Genomic DNA, 26,627 nt, shown 5'->3' with positions numbered 1-26,627 from the left:
CTGCTTATATATTGTATTGATGTTGCCTTATATTAAACTTTTATCTGGATATTTTTACCTTGTTATTACCAGATACATAAACTGTTTTTTAATTACGGTACATTTTCTAAATTAAAGCTTTTTGGACATAAGGGAGATTTATTTTATTTTTTATTTTTTTAAGAAGTGGAAGATATAAAAATTAAGTTATTGTAGTAATTTTATGACTTGCTTTATTTTTGTATGGTTAAAGAGTTGAAGGTAAAAAAGTTACATGGTAATAAAATACTTCACACGATCATGAGGCCAACTTACCTGCCCCTAGCAGACTGCGAATAGCCAAAAAAATACACATGACGGCCATAAATGTACAATAAGCCAAACAGCGATGCTATTTCTGAAATGACAGAAGCACATTGGCAACAACTTGTTTTATTATCAGACTTCATTATAAATGTTATTTTCCAGACTATATTTTGCTCAGACCATACATTATGTCCTATGGGCAATACTAAGCCCACTACCACCATAAAACAAAGGTTTCTCTCTCTCTCTCTTTCTACTCCCTACACACACATTAATTATATTCTTGCTTTGTCTGATGATGGGTTCTCTTCTGCTTCCAACATCCTCTACTTGTCACTAGTTACCGTATTTATCGGCGTATACGTGCACTTTTTTGCCCTGAAAATCAGGGGAAAATCGTGAGTGCGCGATATACGCCGATACCCGCTTTCCCGCGCCGAGTTTGAACACTGCGCCGGCATATACCGATGGACGCCACGCAAGACACCAAAACTGTAAGTACTAAAATGTTTTTTTACAGGAATGTCGGGTCCACTTTAGGGGTGCGCGCTATACGCCGGAGCGCGCAATACCCCGATAAATACTGTACTCAAAAAAATATATAATATTTCCTGAGCTGCTACCAATCCAAATGGCCTGATCGAACCCGCCAGTCTCCTCTATAGAGTGGTGGTGACACCCACCTACATCCGACTCCATTCTATCTGCTAAAAACAGACGGATGTGGATCTGTTCCCCATTTCTCTGGCGGATCAGAACGGATGGCAGTCAGGTGTAAACGGACAGGTGGTCCGTTTTCATCTGACTGCCCATAGAGCAGGGGTGTCAAACTCAATTTCATTGTGGGCCGCATCAGCATTATGATTGCCCTCAAAAGGGACGGTTGTATATGCAAGATTAGATGTCCAGCGTATCCCCTCCCCATATATTAGATGTCAAGAGCCACCCCACCATCAGAAGTTGAGTCCCCCACTCTTCCTTACATCACAGTGCACCCCTCTTTCCTTATGCTGCTGGATGCATTGCTTAAAAGCAGAAAGTAAAGGTCTGGAGGAGGACCAGAGGAGGGCTGGAGGTGCGAGGGCCACATGAAACGGCCTAGAGGGCTGTATTCAGCCCGCGGGCCTTCTGTTTGACACCTATGCCATAGAGTCTGGGTTGTGCCTGTGTTTGTTCTGCATAAGCGGAGCAGACACGGACCAGCTATTCGCCTGCTCAGCGGGAAATAGAGGACTAATTCCCTGCTGACCAGGCGGACATTAATGGAGCGAGTCCCACGTGGAAGCGGGCATTGATCGAAATTCGTCCGATTTAGCAGGGAATGGCTGAATTCTGTATGGGTATTATGGTTGTACAGAAGTTAATCTACCTGGCATGTGACGGTGCCTAGGTGCACCATGCTTTGCTGCATGCTGGAGAGCAATCTGTATTCTAGGACTGGCACTGCATGCATATGCCTAATGTTGCTTCATCTGTGGACCTGTGCTTCCTCCGCCTCTCCTGTTGCTTCTTGATTATTCCCCACTAGTCATCAGATCACCATTTAACAGGGTAGCAGCTCTGACATCTTTCACCAAGATGAACAAAGCAGAAAAAGGCTTGGTAAGTCGGTAATAGGGAAAGATCAACTGCAGGTAGACCATGAGCCATGCTGGTTTATAGCTTTTTGTCCACTGTTTGCCTTGGACACAAGTTTTAGAGTACAGGTCCTCTTTATTATATGTGCTGTATGTGGTGGGTGCTAAGCTGTGTGAAATAGTGAGAATGTCATTTATTTGGGTGGCTAGTGGCTACCACCAATTAAAATGACCAATTTTAATTTGGCCATCATGTTTAGAGATGATAAAAATTATTGTTCTTTGATAATTTGTAAATGCAGAGGGGGAAAAAAATATTTTTGAATCAAGATTTTTTTCTTGTTTAAAAAAAAGATTCTATTTTTTTGCTTACTCAAAGTAACAGAGTCTCTTTAAGCCCAAGTTCACACTGATGCGGTGCGATTTTACCTGCGGTTTGTGCATTTCAGATGCGATTCCCACTGGTTATAGCTTAAAATCACACTGTTCGGCACTAAACTCACATAGGACCCTTTTTTTGAACCACACAAGAATCGAACCGCATCTATGCGAATACTTAAAGTGCGGATCTATACGTTCTGGAAGGCATTAGAACTGCATCAGTTTCGCAGAAGTGTGAATCGGGACTAAAGTGTATTTCCACTTTTGCAGTCAAATTTTAAAAAAACACACTATGTTTGTCATGTATTGCAGTTCATATTAAATTAATATTTGCTTTTTTTGATGTCTTCAATAACATCCAATGCAAGAAGCCCAGCCTCGAAACCATCAATCCTTTGTTAGGACAGACAGTTCTCAAATCTACAGGGTGGGCCATTTATATGGATACACCTTAATAAAATGGGAATGGTTGGTGATATTAACTTCCTGTTTGTGGCACATTAGTATATGTGAGGGGGGAAACTTTTCAAGATGGGTGGTGACCATGGCGGCCATGTTGAAGTCGGCCATTTTGAATCCAACTTTTGTTTTTTCTTTTTTTTTTTTTTTATTTTTTTTTTTTTTTTTTTTTTTTTTTTTTTTTTTTTTTTTATTTTTTTTTTTTCTTTTCTTAAAGTGTATTTTTGTGCGTGTGCTCGAGAGAGGAGCTGGACTGCAGGAGTTGGGAGTAGGCAGGCCTCCCCCAGAGGCAATCTGCCACCTTTCTCCATGCCCCGGGTGGCAATGGCGGGTGTGTGAGGGGGTCCTCCCACACAGCCCGCCCTACCTGCTCCGCTTTGAAGCCCAACGGGGCAGAGGGACTCCCTATAAGGGAGTGAGAGGATTAGCCCGCTCAACCAGCCCCATTAGTCCTTCGCCTCTCTTTAGAGACCGCGTGGTCAATGTGCGTGTTAACCCAATTTAGAGTGCGTGTGTAGGTGTGGTGGTTTTTGTGGGAGGGGGTGGGCGTACTAAGCACAGGCTTACCTTGCATAGCACACCCACCGGGAGCCGGGCTGAGACCACCAAACTCAATTCACATGAAGCCGAGACCGGGATCCGAACCTCTAGCTGCAGAGGTGAATGGCTTGTCAGCGCAGTGCCAATCGCGTTGAGCCACCGCAGCTCCCTTTTCAACTTTTGTTTTTTCAATAGGAAGAGGGTCATGTGGCACATCAAACTTATTGGGAATTTCACAAGAAAAACAATGATGTGCTTGGTTTTAACGTAACTTTATTCTTTCATGAGTTATTTACAAGTTTCTGACCACTTATAAAATGTGTTTAATGTGCTCTCCAGTGACATGCGGCGAGTGCAACGCTGTGGGCTCTTGCTGAATGAAGCTAGGACAGCCACTGATGTTTCTTCATTAGACCCCTTTCACACTGGATACGCCTATAGCGGAGCGTTAAACTCACAGTAAAACACTTCTATTTTCCCGCGATTTTTAAATAAAGTTACGTTAAAACCAAGCACACCATTGTTTTTCTTGTGAAATTCCCAATAGGCTTGATGTGTCACATGACCCTCTTCCTATTGAAAACACAAAAGTTGGATTCAAAATGTCAGACTTCAAAATGGCCGCCATGGTCACCACCCATCTTGAAAAGTTTCCCCCCTCACATATACTAATGTGCCACAAACAGGACGTTAATATCACCAACCATTCCCATTTTATTAAGGTGTATCCATATAAATGGCCCACCCTGTAGTTACAATCGATAATGCAAATCTGCCCGCAGAGTACAGACAGGGTTAATTTTGGTAAACACAGCTGCTCATCCCCCTCATAAACAAAGAACTATGTAAACAAGGCAGATCGCCATTCTGTGAGAAGTGAAGGCATGGATCGTGTGTTTCTACAAAGCAGGGACACAGATCTCTGCCTTCTCACAGTAAAAGTACCTCCCACACAATTAGCAAGCCCTCTCTAGGCACACATTTAACTCTTTGATCGCCCCTGATGTTAACCCTTCCCTGCCAGTGTCATTAGTACAGTGACAGTGCATATGTTTAGCGCTGATCACTGTATTAGTGTCACTGGTCCCCAAAAAGTGTCACCTAATGTCCGATTTGTCTGCCCCAATGTCACAATTACTAGTAAAAAAAAAAAGTCAAAGTAAAAGTTCCATAAATCTATCCCCTAGATCAGGGATATGCAATTAGCGGACCTCCAGATGTTGCAAAACTACAAATCCCATCATGCCTCTGCCTCTGGGTGTCGTGGCTGTCAGAGCCTTGCTATGCCTCATGGGATTTGTAGTTCTGCAACAGCTGGAGGTCCGCTAATTGCTTATCCCCGCCCTAGATAGAACCAATCAATATACATTGATTATGATTCTTTTTACCAAAATAATGTATTAGAATACATATTGCCCTAATTTGATGAAGAAATTTGATTTTTTTGTTTATAGTGCAAAAAATTTAAAACCGCAGAGGTGATCAAATACCATCAAAAAAAAGTTCTACTTGTGGGGAAAAAGGACATTTTATTCGGGTTCAGTGACGCACAAGCGCACAATTCTCATTTAAAATAACGCAGTGCTGTATCGAACAAAATGGCCTGGTCATGAAGGGGGGTAAACCTTCTGGAGGACAAGTGGTTAAAAACCAGCCCTGACCATCTTCACATTCACAGTGCCCCCCCCCCCCCCCTCATTTCTCTGTCTCAGTCAAGGCAAAATCTGAGAGCAGCAGAGCATGCGACTCCCTCCCATAATGCAGTGCTTAGGTCTTAACTGACAATGGCCAGACCCAAACACTATTACATCACACAGGGGGACATCATCAGGCCTCGTACACACGACAGAGTTTCTCTGCAGAATTCACCGAGAAACTCGGTCAAAACCCGGATTCTGCCGAGAAACTCTGTCGTCTGTACAGTTTTGGCTCGATGGAGCCGCCGAGGAACTCGACGAGAAAATAGAGAACATGTTCTCTATTTTCTCGTTGTCCTCGTTGTTCTATAGGAGAAGGCGGCCCGCCGAGCTCCTCGGCGGCTTCATCCCAAAACTCGACGAGGAACTCGACGTGCCAAGCACGTCGAGTTCCTCTGTCGTGTGTACGGGGCCTCAAACCTGCTCAGCAGAAGAAAGAAAAGTATGGGGACTCAAGCCATAGCATCTTCTTTTACATTGATATGTTCACAGTTATACAGAACTCTACCAATAATGTATAATTCTTTGCTATTCTTTTTTTTTTACAATGTTATGAGATTGAGGTGAATGCTTTTAAAATCAGATACAAATTATATAAGCATACATAGAATTTACCTTGGTTAAAGAAGAAACCCGCAGTCCAAAGGTCAATCAAAAATAGCCCATAGAACTCAATACAGTTTTGTCTGCAAGAAAATAAATCCATTGCTACAAATTAATAATTTGAAGAAAAAAAAACAGTTTATTGTCATATTATCTTGTGCTTAGATATACCACATTAAGGGCCCAATAACATCCGCTGGCATACGTTTTACTCTGTATAACGCAAGCCTTCTGGTGTGCATTGTGTAGGGGCAGAGTGCTTGTTGTTACAAAACTGTTTACCTTTATTTTTATTTTTAGTTAACTTAAAGCGGAGTACCACCCAAAAGTGGAACTTCCACTTAATCCACTCCTCGCCCCCTTACATGCCACATTTGGCATGTAATTTTTTTGGGGGGGGAGCGGGGGCTTCAGGAGGAGTGGGACTTCCTGTCCCACTTCCTCCTTCCGCCGAGGGGCTGCTAAGGCGATACGTCATATCGCCTTTTGGCAGCCCCTCCATGTAGGCGATCGCCTGGGACACGGGTCAGGTCCCAGGCAATTGCCTGTCCAATCAGGTGGCGCAGCGCCGCTCGCGCATGCGCAGTGGGTGCCTGGCCGTGAAGCCGAAAGCTGTCACGGCCGGGTGCCCACACTTAGAATGAAGAAGCCGGCCGGAGAGGGGGGGGGAGAGGAGCGGAGCCCTGGCCGACGCGTCGCTGGAACGTGGAGCAGGTGAGTGTATGTTTATTAAAGGGGTGGTTCACCCTAAAAACTACTTTTTTTTATTACACTGGCCCCCCACATTACAATACGATTAAGGCTATTATTTTTTTTTTGATGCTGTACATACCCTTGTACAGCATATTCACCCGTTGCTTCGGGGTTGCGAGTCCCGTGGGAGTGGGCGTTCCTAACATGTCTGTGATTGACATTTTGACCAAAAACGAGCTCCCCCCGTTGCGTAAGCCGCGTCACGATTGGCGAAAGGAGCCGAACGGCGATGCGCATGCGCAGTATAGCGCCGACTCGCCGTTCGGCTCCTTTCGCCAACCGTGACGCGGCTTACGCGACGGGGGGGAGCTCGTTTTTGGTCAAAATGTCAATCACAGACATGTTAGGAACGCCCACTCCCGCGGGACTCGCAACCCCGAAGCAACGGGTGAATATGCTGTACAAGGGTATGTACAGCATCAAAAAAAAAATAATAGCCTTAATCGTATTGTAATGTGGGGGGCCAGTGTAGTAAAAAAAAGTAGTTTTTAGGGTGAACCACCCCTTTAAAAGCCAGCAGCTACACTTTTTGTAGCTGCTGACTTTTAATAAACATTAAAAATTACTGGAACACCCCTTTAACAAAATGTTATTTAATTCCAGTTCTTCGCACCATGGTGCACAATGTGGTGTAGTGTTCTCTTCAGGGAACACCAACACTGAAACAATAAAATAAAAGGCAAATTTCCTTGTCTGCATTGAGACTGTGATATCTGGATAAATGCCTATTAGGAGGATCCTACAATAATTACTGGGTGTAACGAGTGTTGGGCAGGCCACAAATGCAGCTCAGGGCATGTCCAGTTTATACAGCTGGTAAAACGAAGGTCATGGCCAAACGGCATTACTTGATTTATTTATAGAGTACCAACATATTACACAGGCCTTCCACATAGGCTCTTACCTTCCAGCAAAGGCAAATTGCTTGAACTGAAATCATGTAGATAAATAAATTACTCACTTTCCTACACATAAAAAAAAAAAAAATCTTGCCTTCTGTGGATATTTGAAATGGGGCCGATCTTCTGGAGTGGCTAGTGATCTGCCGAGAAAACCGAGCGCGTGTATGCTTACCTGTCCTCAGTAAGCCCGCGCATGCTCTATGAGACTTTGACGCATGCGCGGTAGCTTACAAGGAGAGTGTAGGGTGTAGCAAGATGGCGGCGACGCATCGAATGTGACGAGCGCATGCTCGTCATAGTCGATGACGTCACCGTGTTCTTGCCATTCAAAAGAACGGTGGTTCTTTTGAATGGCCCGCGTGTACACTCGGCGAGCAGGTAAGCTTGCAAGGAATCTCGTCAGGAAAACCAATGTTTTTTTCCTGACGAGATTCCCGGCCGTGTGTACAGGGCTTAAGGCCCCTTTCACACATGCGGACCGTAAGCTGGATTCAGATAGCTTTACGTCACAGCGTATCAGTAGATACGCCGACGTAACTCTGAATCTACGCCGTCGTAAATTTAAGCGTATTCTGGAAACCAGATACGCTTAAATTAGGCTAAGATACGAGCGGCGTAAGTCTCCTACGCCGTCGTATCTTAGGGTGCAATATTTACGCTGGCCGCTAGGTGGCGCTTCCGTTGAGTTCGGCGTAGAATATGCAAATGACTAGATACGCCGATTCAGAAACGTACGTGCGCCCGGCGCATTTTTTTTACGTCGTTTACGTACAGCTTTTTCCGGTGTAAAGTTAGTCAAACAAATAGCTGGCCTAGTCGATGTTAAGTATGGCCGTCGTTCCCGCGTCGAAATTTGACATTTTTACGTCGTTTGCGTAAGTCGTCCGTGAATGGGGCTGGACGTAATTTACGTTCACGTCGAAACCAATACGTCCTTGCGGCGTACTTTGGAGCAATGCACACTGGGATATGTACGCGGACGGCGTATGCGCCGTTCGTAAAAAACGTCAATCACGTCGGGTCACCAATCATTTACATAAAACACGCCCCCCTCATCCTCATTTGAATTAGACGCGCTTACGCCGGCCCCATTTAGGCTACGCCGCCATAACTTGAATACAGCACTTGCCTCTCTGACTTACGGCGGCGTAGCATAAATACGATACGCTACGCCGCCTGAAAGATGCGCCGCCTTACCTGACTCTAGCTACGTATGTCCGCTTTTTCATCCATCTGTTTGCGGATGAAAAAGGGACATACATTGGTCCCAATGAGATTGCGGGTGTCAGAGGATGAACATCCGCTGACACCAGGGGTGGACTGACAACTCATGGGGCCCCCGGGCAATAGAAGATTATGGGGCCCCCGGGCTTACAGATGGCCACCATGCCAGGAGGCAGGGCAGCTAAAATCTCAGGATCTTCACATCAGAAGCATGTTGGTTTCGGACATCAGGGACAGATGTAAAAAAAACACAGATTTTTACATACTGTCCCTGGTTTTATTGAGCCTGGCAACCCTGATGGGGCCCCCTAGTGGCATGGGGCCCTCGGGCAGTGCCCGAGAGTCCCAATGGTCAGTCTGCCCCTGGCTGACACCCGTAACCGTCCGCCTCCGCAAAGATCCGATTTTGCAGACGGAAGAAAACACAATTTTTTCTTCCGTCTGCAGAGCGGATCGGATGAACACAGACATACAGTTCATGTTCATCCGATCCCCCTATAGGGGAGAGCGGAGAAAAGACAGGGCGGTCCCTGCACAGTGTGCGGAGACCGCCCTGTCATCCGCCGGCTCAGCGGGGATATACGGAGCGATCCCCGCATAGCAAACGGAGCATACGGAGGCGGATCATTACTGATCCACCCCGTGTGAAAGGGGCCTTAGTCTTGTTACAATTTAAAAGAAAAATAAACAGAGGGTTAATGTGCCAACCAACCTGCTTAGATAGATACAAAGCAGTAGTGGTAATACTGTTTAGTAATTGACATTAATTGACTTGAAATAAGCTAGTGGTATTTGGAGAGATCACATTAATATCACAGCAACAGTGATGTCTAACATGAATGAATTACAGGCTTTCACCTTATTCTCCACCAACAGAGCTGAGAGTGAAAGGAGGAAAGAAAATTCATAAACAAAATGACATTTTTACCCAGAGGCAGCGAGAGGAGACACAAAGGACTGCATGAGGACATTGAGACACCAGCTGTGCAGCACTAATCCAATTTGTATAGGCACCTTTATAAGTGTCACTTTTACGTATTGCTGCCGACAGAAAGAAAATGATTTATTTGGATCATTTAATATATGGTAGTCTATCAATGCTATTTCTCTATGTTTTTATTCTTATTTATTTACAGGTGATATGTATTTTCTTGGTTATTTTTTTCCATGCTATTTTCCAAAAGGTACAATCATTTAGGCTTTCCTCCATTTAAAGCGGTATTAACCCAAAAACATGTAAGTAAGTAATGTAATTTATTGCATCTTACCAGTTCTTAGATGTGATGACTGCATTTTTTTTTATCTTTATTCATCTGGTGATGTGGCCAGTTATTTTTCAACTTACTTCAACAAAACAAGGGCCCAGATTCAGGTACATTTGCGCATTATTTGCGGAGGCACAGGGCAACGATTTTGCCCTGCGCTCACGCAAATAATTTGCGCTGCCCTCGATTCACGAAGCAGTAGCTCCGTAAATTGCGAGGGCGCGCCGGCAAAATTGCCCGGCGTAAGCGGGAATCATTTAAATTTGGCGCGCTCCCGCGCCGAGCGTACAGCGCATGCTCCGTCGGGAAACTTTCCCGACGTGCATTGCAGCAAATGACGTCGCAAGGACGTCATTTGCTTCAAAGTGAACGTAAAAGGCGTCCAGCGCCATTCACGATTCACTTACGCAAACGACGTAAAATTCGAACATCGCGCCGCGGGTATCCTATAGCATTGGCTGCGCCTGCTATTAGGATGTATAACGTTACGCGAAACCCGACGTACGCAAACTACGTAATTTGCGTACGCAGGGCTCGCACAACGTTGTGAATCGGTGTTAGTATGCAATTTGCATACTATACACAGATCACAATGGGAGTGCCCCCTAGCGGTCATCGCTAGAATGCAGCCTAAAATCTGCGTGGCGTAAGAGCCTTATGCCACGCAGATTTTAGGCTGCAGTCGGCGTAACGAGTTCTCTGAATCAGGAGAACTCGTTACGCGGGCGCAAGTCAGCAATTGCGCTGCGTAACTATGGTTACGCAGGCGCAATTGCTACCTGAATCTGGGCCACGCTGTGCAGGAAAATTGTCAGACGCCTTGCTGAGACAAACCATTTACCACTGACAGGGGTGTTTGAAATGGTCAGCTTTTATTCCCTTATGTGAAAGCTTTATCCCAAAAGTATAAGGCTCCATGCACACAGGACATTCCAAAAAATATTTCTGGACGTCGGATTGCTGGCAGGAAAATGCTGCTTTAACCACTTGCCAACCGCCGCACGAACATTTACGTCGGCAGAATGGCACGGACAGGCAAATGGGCGTACAGGTAAATCCCTTTAAATTTGCCGCTGTGTGGGCGTGCGTGCTTCGCCGTCGGCACGCGCCAGCCCCTGCTGCGAGCTCCCTGATCGTGCCCGAGGGACCCACAGACACAATGTCTGCCGGTGTCCCACGATCGTGTCACGGAGCTGCAGAACAGGGGATGCCTGTGTAAACAAGCATCTCCCCGTTCTGCCTAGTGACAGGACAGTGATCGTCTGCTCCCTCTCATCATTTTCAGCATCAGCGTTTTTGAGCCTCTTTTCAGCTCTGCAATGTAAAAAATTGCTGAACTCTGCTTAAAGCGCATTTATAAGCATTTATGCGTGTTTTTCAGAGTTCAGAGTTTTTTGTGGTCAATAGAACTGCTCTTGAACGAGATTTTAGGGTGTTCAGACAACAGCCCATAAACCACCCTGCTGATAAACTTCAAAAAACTTCCATGTGTACATGGACACATAGGATAGCATAGAGGGGAGTTTAAGGGATGTTAAAAAAAAAAGAGATTTTTAATACAGCTTACCTGTAAAATCTTTTTCTTGGAGTACATCACGGGACACAGAGCGGCATTCATTACTATATGGGTTATATGGAGTACCTTCAGGTGTAGACACTGGCAATCTCAAACAGGAAATGCCCCTCCATATATAACCCCCTCCCATAGGAGGAGTACCTCAGTTTTGTAGCAAGCAGTATGCCTCCCAAAATGGTCCTCAAAAAAGAGGGGTGGGAGCTCTGTGTCCCGTGATGTACTCCAAGAAAAAGATTTTACAGGTAAGCTGTATTAAAAATCTCTTTTTCTTTATCGTACATCACGGGACACAGAGCGGCATTCATTACTATATGGGATGTCCCAAAGCAATGCTTACAATGAGGGGAGGGAGAACATCTCCAAGACAAAAGGATTTAATTTAGAGATATACTCAAATCATAATAAATCCAACTTAGTTGAGAAAAATAATTTTAAATTTTAAATTTAACTCAAAAAAGAGGAGCCCCCGGAATCCGAGGGTCTCAAACTGCAGCCTGCAGCACTGCCTGCCCGAAGGCAGTATCAGTATTCCTTCTTACGTCCAACTTGTAGAATTTTGTAAACGTGTGGACAGAAGACCGGGTTGCCGCCTTGCAAACTTGAGCCATAGAGATCTGGTGGTGTGCTGCCCAGGAGGCGCCCATGGCTCTAGTAGAATGAGCCTTTAATGATACTGGAGGAGGCAACCCTTTCAAGCCGTAGGCCTGAGTGATTAATTGCTTAATCCACCTAGAAATGGTGGACTTTGCAGCTGCCTGCCCCTTCTTGGGCCCCTCCGGTAGAATGAACAGCACATCTGTTTTCCGGATCTTCTTTGTAGCTTTAAGATAGGCCTTCATGGCCCTGACAATATCCAAGGTATGCAGCAACCCTTCCTTTCTGGAAGTAGGTTTAGGGAAGAAGGATGGTAATACCAAATCCTGGTTCAAATGAAAACTGGATATGACCTTCGGTAGGAAGGAAGGATGAGGGCGGAGAACGACCCTGTCCTTATGAAAAACAAGATATGGTTCCTTACAGGATAAGGCCGCTAGCTCCGAAACTCTTCTTGCGGAAACTATGGCAACCAAAAATACTAACTTCCTTGTCAGTAGAACCAAAGGAATTTCAGCCAACGGCTCAAACGGTTGTTTCTGTAAACTTGACAGAACAAGATTTAAATCCCACGGACAAAGCGGGGATTTAACTGGAGGTCTAATACGTAAGACCCCTTGAAGGAAGGTCTTAACCAGCGAGTGGGTGGCCAGCGGCCGCTGAAACCACACTGACAGAGCAGAAATCTGTCCTTTGATTGTGCTTAATGCCAATCCTTTATCCACTCCTAGCTGGAGAAAACTTAATACTCTATCGATGGTAAATTTGCGAGAAAAGCCATCGCTTGGACTCACACCAGCCTACATAGGCCTTCCAGACCCTGTAATAAATCACCCTAGAGACCGGTTTCCTGGCTCTGATTAGGGTAGAGACTACTTTCTGAGACAGACCTCTACCCCTGAGAATCAGGGATTCAGCTTCCAGGCCGTCAAATTTAGATGCCGTAAGGCAGGGTGGAGGATCGGACCTTGCGATAGCAGGTCTGGCCGTAGAGGAAGAGTCCAAGGGTCTCCCACTACCATCTTTAGGATGAGTGAGTACCATGCCCTTCTGGGCCATGCTGGAGCTACCAGGATGACTGGTATGTGTTCCACCCGGATCCTGCGCAGCAGGCGGGGTAGTAACTGGAGCGGGGGAAACGCATAAAGAAGTTTGAACTGATGCCAAGGGCAAACCAACGCATCGGTTCCGCAGGCCATCGGATCCCTTGAGCGGGATATGAACCTGTCTAGTTTCTTGTTGAGTCTCGATGCCATGATATCCACGTCCGGCACTCCCCATCTTTGGCAGAGTGCTTGAAAGACTTGTGGATGCAGAGACCATTCCCCCGGCCATAGAGTCTGGCGGCTTAAGAAGTCCGCCTGAAAGTTGTCCACTCCTGGAATGAATATTGCCGATATGCAGGGCACATGCGCCTCTGCCCATAGGAGAATCAAGCTCACCTCTCTCTGAGCGGCTTGACTCCTGGTTCCCCCTTGGTGATTTATGTATGCCACGGCCGTGGCATTGTCTGATTGAATTCTCACCGGGAACCCCTGCAATTTTGACGTCCAAGCCCTGAGGGCTAGTCGAGCAGCTCTGAGCTCCAAGATGTTGATGGGCAACTGCTTCTCTGGCTTTGCCCAAGTACCTTGGCGAGTGCAACCATCCAAAATTGCTCCCCAGCCCGTCAGGCTGGCGTCTGTGGTCACTATCTTCCAAGCCACTGGGCTGAAAGACTTCCCCTTCAGTAGATTCTGAGGGTCTAACCACCAACACAGACTTTGTCGGACTCTTGATAAGAGCGGCAACGGGATATCCAAGGCCTGTGGCCTTCTGCTCCATGCTGACAGGATGGCTGCCTGTAGGATGCGAGTGTGGCTCTGGGCGTATGGTACCGCCTCGAACGTGGCCACCATCTTGCCTAGTAACCTCATACATAGGCGAATAGTCGGTTCTTTCTTGCTTAGAACCAGTAGGATTAATTCCTTGATGGCTTTTACCTTCCTCAGAGGTAGGAACACTCCTTGTTGTTCTGTGTCTAATCTCATGCCGAGATATTCCAACTGCCTTGTGGGCTGGAAAGCTGACTTTTCTCGATTTAGGACCCAGCCGAACCTCTCGAGGTATTGGACCGTGAGGGCCACTGCTCGCTCCAAGCCGGGAGACGAGTGGTCTATGACTAGGAGGTCGTCCAGGTATGCTAGGATCGTGACCCCTTGGATCCTTAGCTTGGCTAGGATCGGAGCTAGGACCTTCGTGAACACCCGGGGGGCCGTAGCCAACCCGAAGGGAAGCGCCACGAATTGGAAGTGACGCGAAGCCACCATGAAGCGTAGATATCTTTGATGTGGCTGATAAATTGGAACATGAAGGTAGGCATCCTTTATGTCTATGGACGCCATGAAGTCGTCCTTCTGGAGTGTGGCAGCTGCTGACCGCACGGATTCCATCCGAAATGAGCGGATCTTTAGATATGCATTTACCATCTTTAGGTCCAAAATTGGCCTGACATCTCCATTGGGGATGATGAATAGGTTGGAGTAGAAACCCAGCCCCTGTTCCAGGACTGGCCGGAATCCGAGGCGGATCGTTTGGAATCCTCGACTCCTGGAAATGAGGAGGAGGAAACCTTAGGAAATCTAATTTGTAGCCTGTGGCCACGGAAGACCGTACCCACTCGTCGGGAATGCTGGCTTCCCAAATCTCTGAAAAGAGTCGCAGCCTTCCCCCCACCTTCGTGGGTGGGGGCGCCCCTTCATAAGGTTGGCTTGGGGGCTGGTTTTGCTGGTTTGCGAAACCACTGCCTTTTGCCTCTAACAGCCTGTCCTTGTGATTTGCTGTTGAAGCCGAAGTTTGCTTTTGCAGGAGGCCGTCGATACTGCTTGGCATTAGAGGGCCCCTGCCCAGGGGAATACTGTCGTTTAAACGCAGGCCCCTGAACCTTCTTCTTAGTTGGCAAGAGAGTACTCTTGCCGTTTGAAATGGTCTGAATGTATTTATCTAGGTCTTCTCCGAAGAGTCGTCCTCCATGGAAGGGGAACCCTACCAGGAGCTTCTTGCATGGGGGCTCAGCCTCCCAGCTTTTTAACCATAAGAGTCTTCTCATATGGATAAGGGATAACGATAAACGTGACGCTTGCTGGATAGAATCCTTGATTGCGTCTACCGTAAAACATATGGCCTTAGGGACATCCGAAAATTCTTCTGCCTGCTGGGCAGGAATAAGTTTAAGCATCTGCTTAAATTGATCCGATAATGCTTGAGCGACCCCAATCGCAGCCACAGCTGGCTGTACTACTGCCCCTGCAGTAGTGAAGGAGTTCTTAAGTAGTGCTTCCAAGCGCTTATCAACTGGATCCTTGAACACCTGTATGTTTTCTACAGGGCATGTTAACGATTTGTTAACACATGAGATGGCTGCGTCCACTGCAGGAGTAGCCCATCTTTTGGAAAAAATTTTCTTCCATAGGATATAGGACAGAGAACTTCTTAGGTGGTAAGAAGATCTTATCTGGCTTGTTCCAATCTTGGAACAAAACTCCCTCTAATAGAGGATGGATCGGAAACACAGCATTGCTTTGAGGCGCCCTCAGTGAGCCCAAAGCTGAAACCGTCGATACCTGGAGATCTGGTACTGGCAAGTTGAATGCCCTATGGACCAAGTCCGACAATCCTTGAATCCACCAGCTCTCCCTCAGGGAGACTGCCCCAGACTCCTCTGTATCCGGATCTTCGATCCCTGAACCTACTTGGTCCTTGTCCAAGAGGTCGTCCAATTCCCCTGAGGAAAGGACCTCCTCTTCTGAGGGTCCGCGCTCGGGCGACGGAGATCTATTCCGCTTACTGCCCCGCATAGCTGCGGCTATCATTTTACCCATGCTTTTCTGCATCTCTTTTAAAGAGGTGAGTAATACCTCCTCCGTGACCATCTTAGGGTTGGACTGACCCGCGTCAGCTCCAGCCCCAGATCCCGATGGCCCCAAGGCTCCCTGTGGGGAAAGCAGCGGCATAGCATTGTCCGAGACCTCAGACTCTCTGGGGGAATCCCCACCTCTTGTACCCTTGTTTTTTGATGCCATGGTACAATACCGAGGTACACCTGCTACTTATTGGTACCTGGGACTTATAAATAGTTAAATGCCCAAACACCTGTTTGGGGGATAAAAAATGCTTCCTCTCCCCTAGATGACACTTTTTTTTTTTTTTTTTTTCAAAAAAAAATCTTTTTTTTTTTTTTTTTCAAATCTAGGAAAGAAAAAACATTCTGTCCCCCTGAGTAGTATTGCAAGAAAAACTATGAGATGGAAAAGAAACAGCCTATTCCTAGGCTTGAAAACAGTCTTTCTGAAGACTGCAATATTCTTTCTGGCCACTGTGTGTCCTCGGCGCCCCGTGCTTGCCGTTCTGGTCTTTCCTCCTCAGTTCCAAAGTATTGAATGAGCTATATGGAACAAACAAGGAAGGGCCGCCCCTTCCTTAAGCCACTGACCCGCCCTTCCCCCCCAGCAATCTCAAACAGGAAATGCCCCTCCCGACAGGGGGGGGGTGGGGTTGGGAGGAAGGGACCTCTCTGCTCCAGCAAACTGCAGCCTGCAGCCTGGAACCATGAGGAGGTCGGCGTTTTGCCTGCTTTGCAGGCCGTGAGGAGGAAGACTGAATGGAGCATCGCCTGGAGGCTTGCAGGTAAGCACAGCTCTCTGACACACACATATACTTTTATATCACAGGCCCCACTCAATGCTTTTCCAACACTACAAGGGAGGTCACATCTTATGGGGAATAATACATATAGAGCCATCCTATCTTTATGATATGTGACTAGTTTGCCAGATGCAGTGCATAACTTTAGGCATGTCCCCTGTGACCCCCCAGAAAAAACCTGCTAAGAACCAAGTTCCGCAAGTTTTTCCCCTCACTTACCTGCTCCATGCCGCAGGACTTTGCCAAGCAAGAGGCCCAATCTTCCCCCATCTCGGTGGGGATGTCTAGACCTTCAGGCCCTGGGTTCCTATGAAGGATCCACTGTCCTGGGCCCATATAGCACTCTGGCAACAGAAACATTAGGCACCCAAAGGTTTCTAAGTTCTGGGCCCAGGGTCCAGCTCTCTAAAAAGAAAAGCATTATGGGCTATACCCCAAGGGTTTGGGGTCCGGTTACTGACCACTTTAGCGCTGAGGCTTTTTTGGACAGAACCGGTTAGCTCACCTAATCCCAAGGATGTGGAGGCAAGCTAAACCATGACTAACACCTAAGACACTGGCGGAAAAACTGAGGTACTCCTCCTATGGGAGGGGGTTATATAGGGAGGGGCATTTCCTGTTTGAGATTGCCAGTGTCTACACCTGAAGGTACTCCATATAACCCATATAGTAATGAATGCCGCTCTGTGTCCCGTGATGTACGATAAAGAAAACGCCCAAACTCCCCAAAACGTCAGCTCATCAGCTTCAGTGTGCATGAGTCTTAAAGGTTTTACTGGCCGACGAGGGCCATATTCCCGTAGATTTCGGGCGGGCGTCGCGTAAGCCATTTACACTCCGCCGCCCCAACCTACACGAGCAAGTGCTGTATTCCCCAAACACTTGCTCCATAGTTTGGGGCGGCGTAGTGTAATTGGCCCGGCGTATCCCCGCGTAAATCCAAGGGGGCGGCTTGTATTTAAATTAAGCGCGCCCCCGATTCGAACGAACTGCGCATGGTTTAAAATAGCCCAGTGCGCATGCTCCAGTTCTCGGCGTAAAACGTCAATGACGCCGACGTGTGCGTCATTGACGTAAAGTCGTATTCAAGAACGACTTAGGGAAACGACGTACCCGACGGGAAAAGACGACGCGGACCCGACGCCATACTTAACATGGCGTACGTGGGACTGGCGTAAGGTTACCCCTCATATAGCAGGGGTAACCTTACGCTTACGCAAACGACGTTAGCGACAGTTACGCGACGCAAATTCGTTCGGGAATCGGTGTATCAGGCTCATTTGCATAAACAAATTAAACCTGAGCGTAAACGCCACCTAGCGGCCGGCTGGGTAATTACATTTAAGATCCGACAGTGTAAGTGACTTACACATGTCGGATCTTAAGTGTATCTATGCGAAAATGATTCTAAGAATCACTCGCATAGATACGCGGGCCAAAAAAGAGAGACACGACGGAGTATCCTGAGATACTCCGTCGTAACTATACTCAGAATATGGCCCAGAATCTCCGTGTATAAGAGGTGCAGGACTAAGGTGTAATACCTTACTTCTGGTTTAGGCAGGGTTCCTCCATCCATGCATATTAATATTATAAGTATATGCGCATAATATTTCAAACATATTGTATGGTGTAGGGGGAAGCGATATAGATAATATCGAAACTGCAGTAAGAGGATCGCGCCAAATGTGTAATATTTTAAAGTTGTGTAGTTGTAAAGATCATTGCAATAGTTAAAATATAGCGAGAGTAGTGCCCACAGATATGCAACAGCAGAGCGGTATCTGAGTATCAGCAAGTAGTCAACAAGAAGGAGCGGGTTTCCCATAGTAACATGACAGCAGAGTGACATACAAATATTGGAAATACGTACCGTGCTCCATACCCTCTGAGACAGTCATGTGACAGTGGTGCAGCATAGGGGTAGATCATACGCAAGGAAAACAAGGTGTTTGCCTTGGGTGGCATTTTTCAGGGGGGCAGCGCTACTCCCAGGCAGAAAAGACACTACAAGCAGTGGTGTTGCTGCAAGGGTGCAGACCACACCCAGGTGACACCCGCCAGAGGGGTGACACCAGGGGCGGCCGCGGAGTGACCATTTAGTGACAGGGAAGCAAAGCAGAAGCAGACGGTGACTGCAGCCACCGATCCTGGAAGTAGCTCACTTGGCTAAGCCAGTCGGAGTCCCGGGCTGTGACCGTGCCTTGGTAGCCTCACTACACACAGCTGGTAAAAAGGAGCTGTGGTCTCTGGGAAGGTGAGAGTCTGGTGTAATTTGTTTTTGGGGGGAGGGGGATGATAGAACCTCCAGATGTAGTATGGGTTGGATAGGGAAGACCTCCTCTCTCCCTCTCTCTCTCTCCCCCCACATCTTTCCCCCTCTCTCTCTCTCTATCACCCCTCCTTCTCTCCCCATGCCTCTGAAGAGGTGGTTCTCTGCTAGAAAGAGGTGGAGCCCAAAGAGGAAAGGGTGGATCTTAAACAGGAAGGGGCAGGGGGAAATTTAGGATGCCCAATTTTAGTCTTGTCTAGGGCAGCACAAAACCAAAATACTCCACTGGCACATTGTATAAGGGATGTGTAGATGTAGTGCATGTTTTTTTATCTGTGGTGCACCAGACTTTGTGCACGAATAAATGAGAGCGATTTCTTTACTGTTTAATAAAATTGGGATAAGTGCTACAGAGAAACACCATGATGGCCTACATGTATTTCTTGCACCTATTGAGGATTATATAAAGAGCACCATATATAAAATGGAGAATCTAAATTTTTTGTTCGAGAGATGGACCAAGGTTTTTGTGGCGATGCATGACCAAACCAGAGGATTGTGAAATTAGTTGAATCAAGAATTAATGAACACCATAAAGTGATGAGAAAATTTGAAAGAGAAGGATGGAAAAATGTTTCTCAAACAAAAAAAATTCGAACAGTATGAGTGGTTTTTGTTCAGGAAATTACATTCATTCCATTCCAAAATCGAATGTTAAAAGAAACCACATTTTGAACTACTTTTAACCAGTCATTTTTCTATAGGCTGGAATTTCGTTGGTCCAGGTGGACGTCATATGATGTCCTCCCGAATCGCGCCTTGTACGTGGCTGTGGGGCCACAATGCAGCAAGCTCTATCACCATCTATGTCTATTGGATCAGTGTACTGGCCCACTGCCGGTATCATGTGATCGCTGTGACCAATCACAGCAGATCACATGACATTAGTAAAACATGGATGGCTTCCTTTCATGTCATCTATTGTGTACAATTGTGTTGCTTGCTGTGATTGATCACAGTGATCTCATAGTACAGAGGGGGCCAATCACTGGCCTTCTAAGTATCACAGGGCCAATCACAGCTAATTCCAGCAAAACACACAAAATAAATCCGATTAATTTGTAAAGATGGTTGTTTATGCCAGTGAAATTCAGTGGTATAAACAATCATAATGTGTAAAAAAGGAAAAAAAACCTGATCAGTTCCCCAGAGTAGTACAGTGTTATAAAATATTTCTCTAGTCACAGTAAGTTAAAAAAAAATCATAAAAAAAGAAAAAAATGTAATAAAAAAGAAAATACATGGATTTACATACTGTCAACAGTCAGTGTCCCTGATCAACACTTATGCCGCGTACAGACGTTTGTTTTTGGTGATGAAAAAAACAACGTTTTTTAAAACGTCATTTAAAATGACCGTGTGTGGGGAAAACTTTGTTTTATGTCTTCTAAAAAACGACAAAAAAAAATTCGAACATGCTCGAATTTTTCGTGTCGTTTTTCAAAACGTCGTTTTTTGTGTCAATTAAAATGATAGTGTGTGGGCAAAACGACGTTGAAAACAACGTTTTTAAACCCGCGCATGCTCAGAAGCAAGTTATGAAGCGAGCTTCAATGCAACAGAGTGGCGTCGTACGTGCTGAACGTAACCGCGCTTTGCTAGAGCATTTTGAAAAACGATGGTGTGTAGGCAACGTCGTTTTTGAAAATGAAGTTTCAAAAACGTCGTTTTTTTTCATCACATAAAACGTTGTTTTGTTTCATCACAAAAAACTACCGTCTGTACGCGGCATAAAACATCTGTTATTTGATAACGCTGTACTGCACTGGTGACAGTGTGTACATTTAAAAAAAAAAAAAGTACTTCTTAATTTGACAAAAAAATAACAACTTCAAAAAATTTGCAATACCTCTTACTAAATACCTTGGACTGTCTAATTTCCAAAAATGGGTAATTTGGGGGATATTTGTACTGCCCTGACATTTCAGGTCCTCGGTAAATGAGACAGCCATCAGTACATCAGTATTGATTGATTTTCATATATATATATGCACTATAGTTTGTGAACTTTATAACTTTCCTAAAGACTAAAAAATATACACTGATTTGGGTTATTTTCACAAAAAAAGGTAGCAGAATACATTTTGTCCTAAACTTATGAAGAAAGATTACCATATTTATCGGGGTATAACACGCACAGGCGTATAACACGCACCCTAACTTTAAGAGGGAATTTTCAGGAAAAAATACTTTCCACTGCCCCCTACGTATAACACGCAGGCACAGTTTACCCTCTATTTTCAGGGTAAAAAAGTGAGTGTTATACGCCAATAAATACAGAATTTAATAACAGAAATAAAGAACAAAGCTTTTTATTCACATTTTTTTGTTTGTTTATTTAGCAAAAAAAATAAAAAACACAGTGATGATTAAATACCACCAAAACAAAACTATATTTGTGTAAAAAAAAAATACAAAAAATTGAATTTGGGTACAGTGTTGCATGACTGCACAATTGTCATTCAAAGTTAGACAGCGCTAAAGCTGAAAATTGGCTTGGCCAGTATTGAGGCTGTTAAACGACATTGGTAAAGCCATCAGATGTACTGAGAAAACCGACTAGCCTGTACCCAACTTATGTACATTGCTGGGTTAATAGCTATGCACTGTGCATTATGATGCAGAAGGACCACCTACATTCCACCTGAAGCTTGAGTACAGCGGGGGAGCCTGCCAGAACCAGGGATATATTAATTCGCTGCACCCCTAGACAAAAAGAGCATTTAACCCTTGCAGTGTGAAGGGCCACTACAAGGGTACAATGGGCCAGATTCAGGTACAATTACGTTACTCCTTGGCGGCGTAACGTATCCCATTTACGTTACACTGCCGCAGGTTAACAGCGTAAGTGCCTGATTCACAAAGCTCTTACCTGTAAACTTGCGGCGGTGTAACGTAAATCCGCTCGGCGCAAGCCCGCCTAATTCAAATGGGGCGGGCACCATTTAAATTAGGCGCGTTCCCGCGCAAGCGTACTGCGCATGCTCCGTCGGGTAAATTACCCGACGTGCATTGCGCTAAATGACGTCGCAAGGACGTCATTGGTTTCGGCGTTAACGTAAATGGCGTCCAGCGCCATTCACGGACGACTTACGCAAACAACGTGAAATTAAAAATTTTGACGCGGGAACGACGGCCATACTTAACATTGCTTAGAACACCTAGGAGGTAGCCCTAATTTTACGACGCGTATCTCGACGGAAACAACGTAAATTTAGATCGACGGACGTTCGTGAATCTCCGTAACTAGTCATTTGCATATTCTACGGCAATGGCCTCGCCACCTAGCGGCCGGCCTAGAATTGCATCCTAAGATCCGACGGTGTAAGTCAATTACACCTGTCGGATCTTAGGGCTATCTATGCGTAACTGATTCTATGAATCAGCCGTATAGTTAGGACGGGCGGATCACAGAGATACGACGGCGTATCAGGAGATACGCCGTCGTATCTCTTTTGTGAATCTGGCCCAATGTTTCTTGTTCCCAGGGTTCAGATTTGAATCCACTTTGGATGCTTTGTTACCAAATTTTTCACACCTTTACTATTCTGTATGGGTGGTAAGCATATACTTTGGTATCTGTGTATAATATATTCACATACTGTGCTCTGAAGGTTCTCTCGAACTCTGGAGGCCCATTGACAGCAGGAGGTATCACCTTGTGCTTCATTCTACATTTTCCCACCAGGTTGGCAAAATACGCTGCAATGAAACAACATGAAACAATCAGGTGTACAACAAACACATACAGAAAGTACAGCTGAAACTTAAAGTAGAACTAAAGGCAAAACTTTTTTTTTTTTTTTTTTTTGGATAGGAAGGGTTTTTAACAACTTTCCGACCAGCCGCCATCGTTATACGGCAGCAGGTCGACAAAATCCCCCCAACCGTCGTAGCTGTACGCCGGTCCCTTTAAGCGGGATAGCAGGCGCACACGTGCCGCCCGCTGCATCGCAGGGGTGCCAATTTTAGTAACCGGCGGTCGCGATGACCGCTGGCCGCGAGCGATCGCGGGCACGAGAGGCAGAACCGGGACATGTGTGTGTGTAAACACACAAATCCCTGTTCTGTTCTGTGAGGAAAGACAGATCTTGAGTTCCTAATAGCTAGGAACCACAATCTGTAATTTCCTCTAGGTCAGTCCCCTCCCCCCACAGTTAGAAACACACTAGGGACAATTAACCCCTTGACCGCCCCCCTAGTGTTAACCCCTTCCCTGCCAGTGAAATTTTTACAGTAATCCGTGCATTTTTATAGCACTGGTCGCTGTATAAATGCCAATGGTCCCAAAAATATGTCAAACGTGTCCGATGTGTCTGCCATAATGTCGCGGTCCCGATAAAAATCGCAAATCGCCGCCATTACTAGAAAAATAAATAATAATTAAAATGTTATAAAACGATCCCCTATTTTGTAGACGCTATAATTAATATAAGCTTAGTGCGATTTTTATTACCAAAAATATGCAGACAAATATATATCGGCCTAAACTGAGGAAAAAAATTGGGGATATTATAGCAAAAAGTACAAAATATTGTGTTTTTTTTTCAAATTTGGCGCTATTTTTTTGTTTATAGCACAACAGAGATGATCAAATACCACCAAAAAAAAGCTCTGTTTGTGGGAATAAAAAGGACGTCAATTTTGTTTGGGTACAGTGTCGACTACGCAATTGTCAGTTAAAGCAACACAGGGCCAAATTGCAAAAAATGGCCCGGTCATTGGGCAGCCAATTCTTCCGAGGCTGAAGTGGTTAACCTCTATAATTTTTTTTTTTTTTACCATCTGAGTCTCATTGTGGAATTTTCCCTTCACTTTCTGTCCCATAGCCAAAACAGGAAGTGAAAGGAAATCCCTACAAAGTGATGGAATCCTGGTTTTCACCAAAACTAGTGCCCCCATTGGAAGATTTATTTTCTAAGGACAAACCAAAATTGGGGATTTTTTTTTTTTTTACTTTCACTTCTGGTGATAACAGTAAACAGGACAAATAGAGAAGATGAATCTCTCAAACGGGGACATAGCAATAAAAAACCTGATGGGTAACTATCTCTCTCCACTCTATCCAAAATTAAAAATTAAAAGTTTTGCCTTTGGTTATGCTTTAACTTCACATTATTACTTAATAAATATCTATGTTTCTTACATTATTTAGTAAAGGGTTATTTTTTTTTTTTTTTAAGTTTGTTCTATCTTGTATAATGTGATGCTTAAAGCGGAGGTTCACCCTAAAAAACATCTATGAACCATCCCATACAGCATACTAGCGTCAGCTATAGTATGTTTTTATTTTTTTCGCTGTATTTACCGTTTAATCCTTTAGTTTCGTTTCAGACCCCCGCGGGGAGTAGGCGTTCCTATGAAGAGGGGAACATGATTGACGTCCGGCTATGGTGCGTCACGCGTTCCGAAAATAGCCGGAGTAGGACTCGGCTCTTCACAGCGCTATACGGCGCCTGCGCACAGACTAGGAGCTGACTGCGCAGGCGCCGTATATATCTGAGTCCTATTTCAGCTATTTTCGGAACGCGTGACGCGCCATAGCCGGACGTCAATCATGTTCCCCTCTTCATAGGAACGCCTATTTCCCCGCCGGAGTCTGAAATTAAACTAAAGGATTAAACGGTAAATACAGCGAAAAAAAAAAAAAACATACTATAGCTGATGCTAGTATGCTGTACCGCTTTAAGTGGTTCCAAAGCCAGGACACTTTTAATGCATTCCCTGCATTAAAAGTATTGTAAACCCTCATCCCAAATCCGACTTTACTGACTTCTCTTACCGCAACGTATAAAATTCAAAATGCTAACCACAACATACAAGGCCATCCACAACATCGCAGATATTGCCCAAATCGTACTCTCCGCTCCTCCCAGGACCTCTTGCTCTCTAGCTCCCTTGTTACCTCCTCCCATGCTCGCCTCCAGGACTTCTTCAGAGCCTCTCTCATCTTCTAGTACTCCCTGCCCCAGTATGTCTGGTCAGCCCCTACCCTGTCTGCCTTTAGGCGATGTCTAAAAACTCACTTATTCAGGGAATTCTACCCCACCTCCACCTAAGAACTGTACCCGAGTCACCTCCATCAGATCATCTCCTGCAGTTATTACCTTTTGTACCACATCCCCTTTGCTTTAGATTGTAAGCTCCATAAGCAGGGCCCTCTTATTCATTCTGTATTGTAATTGTACTGTCCCCCCTCAACATTGTAAAGCACTGGGTAAACTGTTGAAGCTATATAAATCCTGTAAAATAATGATAATCGTCTGACAGTTATCAGATTACGGAGAGTAGTAGTGGCTCATTTTTATTACAGGAAGCTCCTGCACAGCTGGGCTTCCTGTAATACAGTTTTACAAAGTTTCATGTAGCAGGTACTTCTCCAGACTGATCTAATCTATTAGGGGACAGCTGTCTGCTGCAGCGACGTGGGCTTTTTCACCCCTCCCCCCCTTCTCTCTTCACACACAGACACTCAGAACTGCTTGTTTGTAGACTCCTTAGTGGAGGTTGTCTGTAAACTCCCTATTGGAAGAGCCTGAGCCAATCATCAGACAGCAGCAAAGGACTGTGGGGGAGGAGATAAAAAGCCAGAGGAACTAGGCCAAAAAATCTTTTTGTCTGCACCCCATCAGGAGAGCATCTCCTTCACTCTATGTGTGTGTGGAATCGCGGCCTGCCAAGGGGCACACAGCCTAAAACTCCAGCCTAGAGCAACTGATTGTTCATGCAGCTCCAGTCCAGAGGAACAGATTGTTCATGCAGCTCCAGCCCAGAGGAACAGACTGTCTATGCTAAAGAAGGACACCCTGCAACAGCTCAAAGACTGAATGCCACTGTGACACACATGCATTTAAGATCGATCGATTGCTCAGGGGAGGACCGCTGACTGTGTACAAGATTTGGTGAGGGGACCTTGCCCAGGGGTTTGCTACATTCACACTGAATTGTTGCTCAGATCTGGAATAAATACGCAAAGCACATCAATATTCAAGTAAGAATGGGCATGCCTTGCACAAAGGGTGTAGGTACTTGTAGTTTTCACATTCGCAGAATTCTTTGAATGAATGACATGAAAGGGCAGGCGGAGCCCCACAAAGCCACGTTTTTTTTTTAATTGTAATAGGAACAGAGGATCGGGGAGATTCGGGGGCCGGTGCTACAGTAACATATTAAATGTTACATTCTAAATATGTCACAAAAGGTGAACTTATCCTTAAAGGGGTTGTAAAGTCTCAGGGCCAGATCCACATACATTAAGTTCCGCGCAGCGTATCAGAGATACGCTACGCCGCCGTACCTTACCTGGCGCATTTTCGAATCCTCAGCGAGTTTGCGCCGTAAGTTACAGCGGCGTAGTGTATTTCTGACGGCGGATTTCAAATTGGGCGGGTTTCATTTAAATGAAGCGCGTCCCCGCGTCGAATGAACTGCGCATGCATCGTCCAGAAATTTCCCGCCGTGCTTTACGTGAAATGACGTCGCAACAACGTAATATTTTGAACTTAGACGTGAGTTACGTCCATCCCTATTCACGGACGACTTACGCAAAAAATAAAAAAAATTCAAATTTCGACGTGGGAACGACGGCCATACTTAACATGGCAATTCTATCTATACGCCGCAAAATACCAGCTTTAACTATATGCCGGAAAAAGCCAACTACAGACGACGTTAGAAAATGTGACGGCCGCGCGTACGTTCGTGGATCGTCGTAAATCGCTAATTTGCATACCCTACGTGGAAAACGCCACCCAGC

General features: G+C 45.5%; 1 protein-coding gene across 2 annotated transcripts in view; it reads right to left on the bottom strand.

Annotated features, from left to right (window-relative positions):
- The window catches only part of LOC120919183 (microsomal glutathione S-transferase 2-like), a 44,674-nt gene that overhangs the window by 6,056 nt on the left and 11,991 nt on the right, over positions 1 to 26,627 (bottom strand). For both annotated transcript variants that reach the window (XM_040331219.1, XM_040331226.1), the window contains exons 2-4: positions 22,474 to 22,573; positions 5,555 to 5,625; positions 295 to 376 (exon numbers count right to left, since the gene is read on the bottom strand). In XM_040331219.1, the coding sequence (XP_040187153.1) occupies positions 295 to 376; positions 5,555 to 5,625; positions 22,474 to 22,573 (253 nt within the window). The remainder of the gene's footprint in view (positions 1 to 294; positions 377 to 5,554; positions 5,626 to 22,473; positions 22,574 to 26,627) is intronic.

The sequence above is a fragment of the Rana temporaria genome, chromosome 1 (genome assembly GCF_905171775.1).
Source record: "Rana temporaria chromosome 1, aRanTem1.1, whole genome shotgun sequence".
Taxonomy (NCBI): domain Eukaryota; kingdom Metazoa; phylum Chordata; class Amphibia; order Anura; family Ranidae; genus Rana; species Rana temporaria.
Note: the sequence above shows the minus strand (reverse complement) of the source record. Positions and strands in the feature narration are given on the sequence as shown.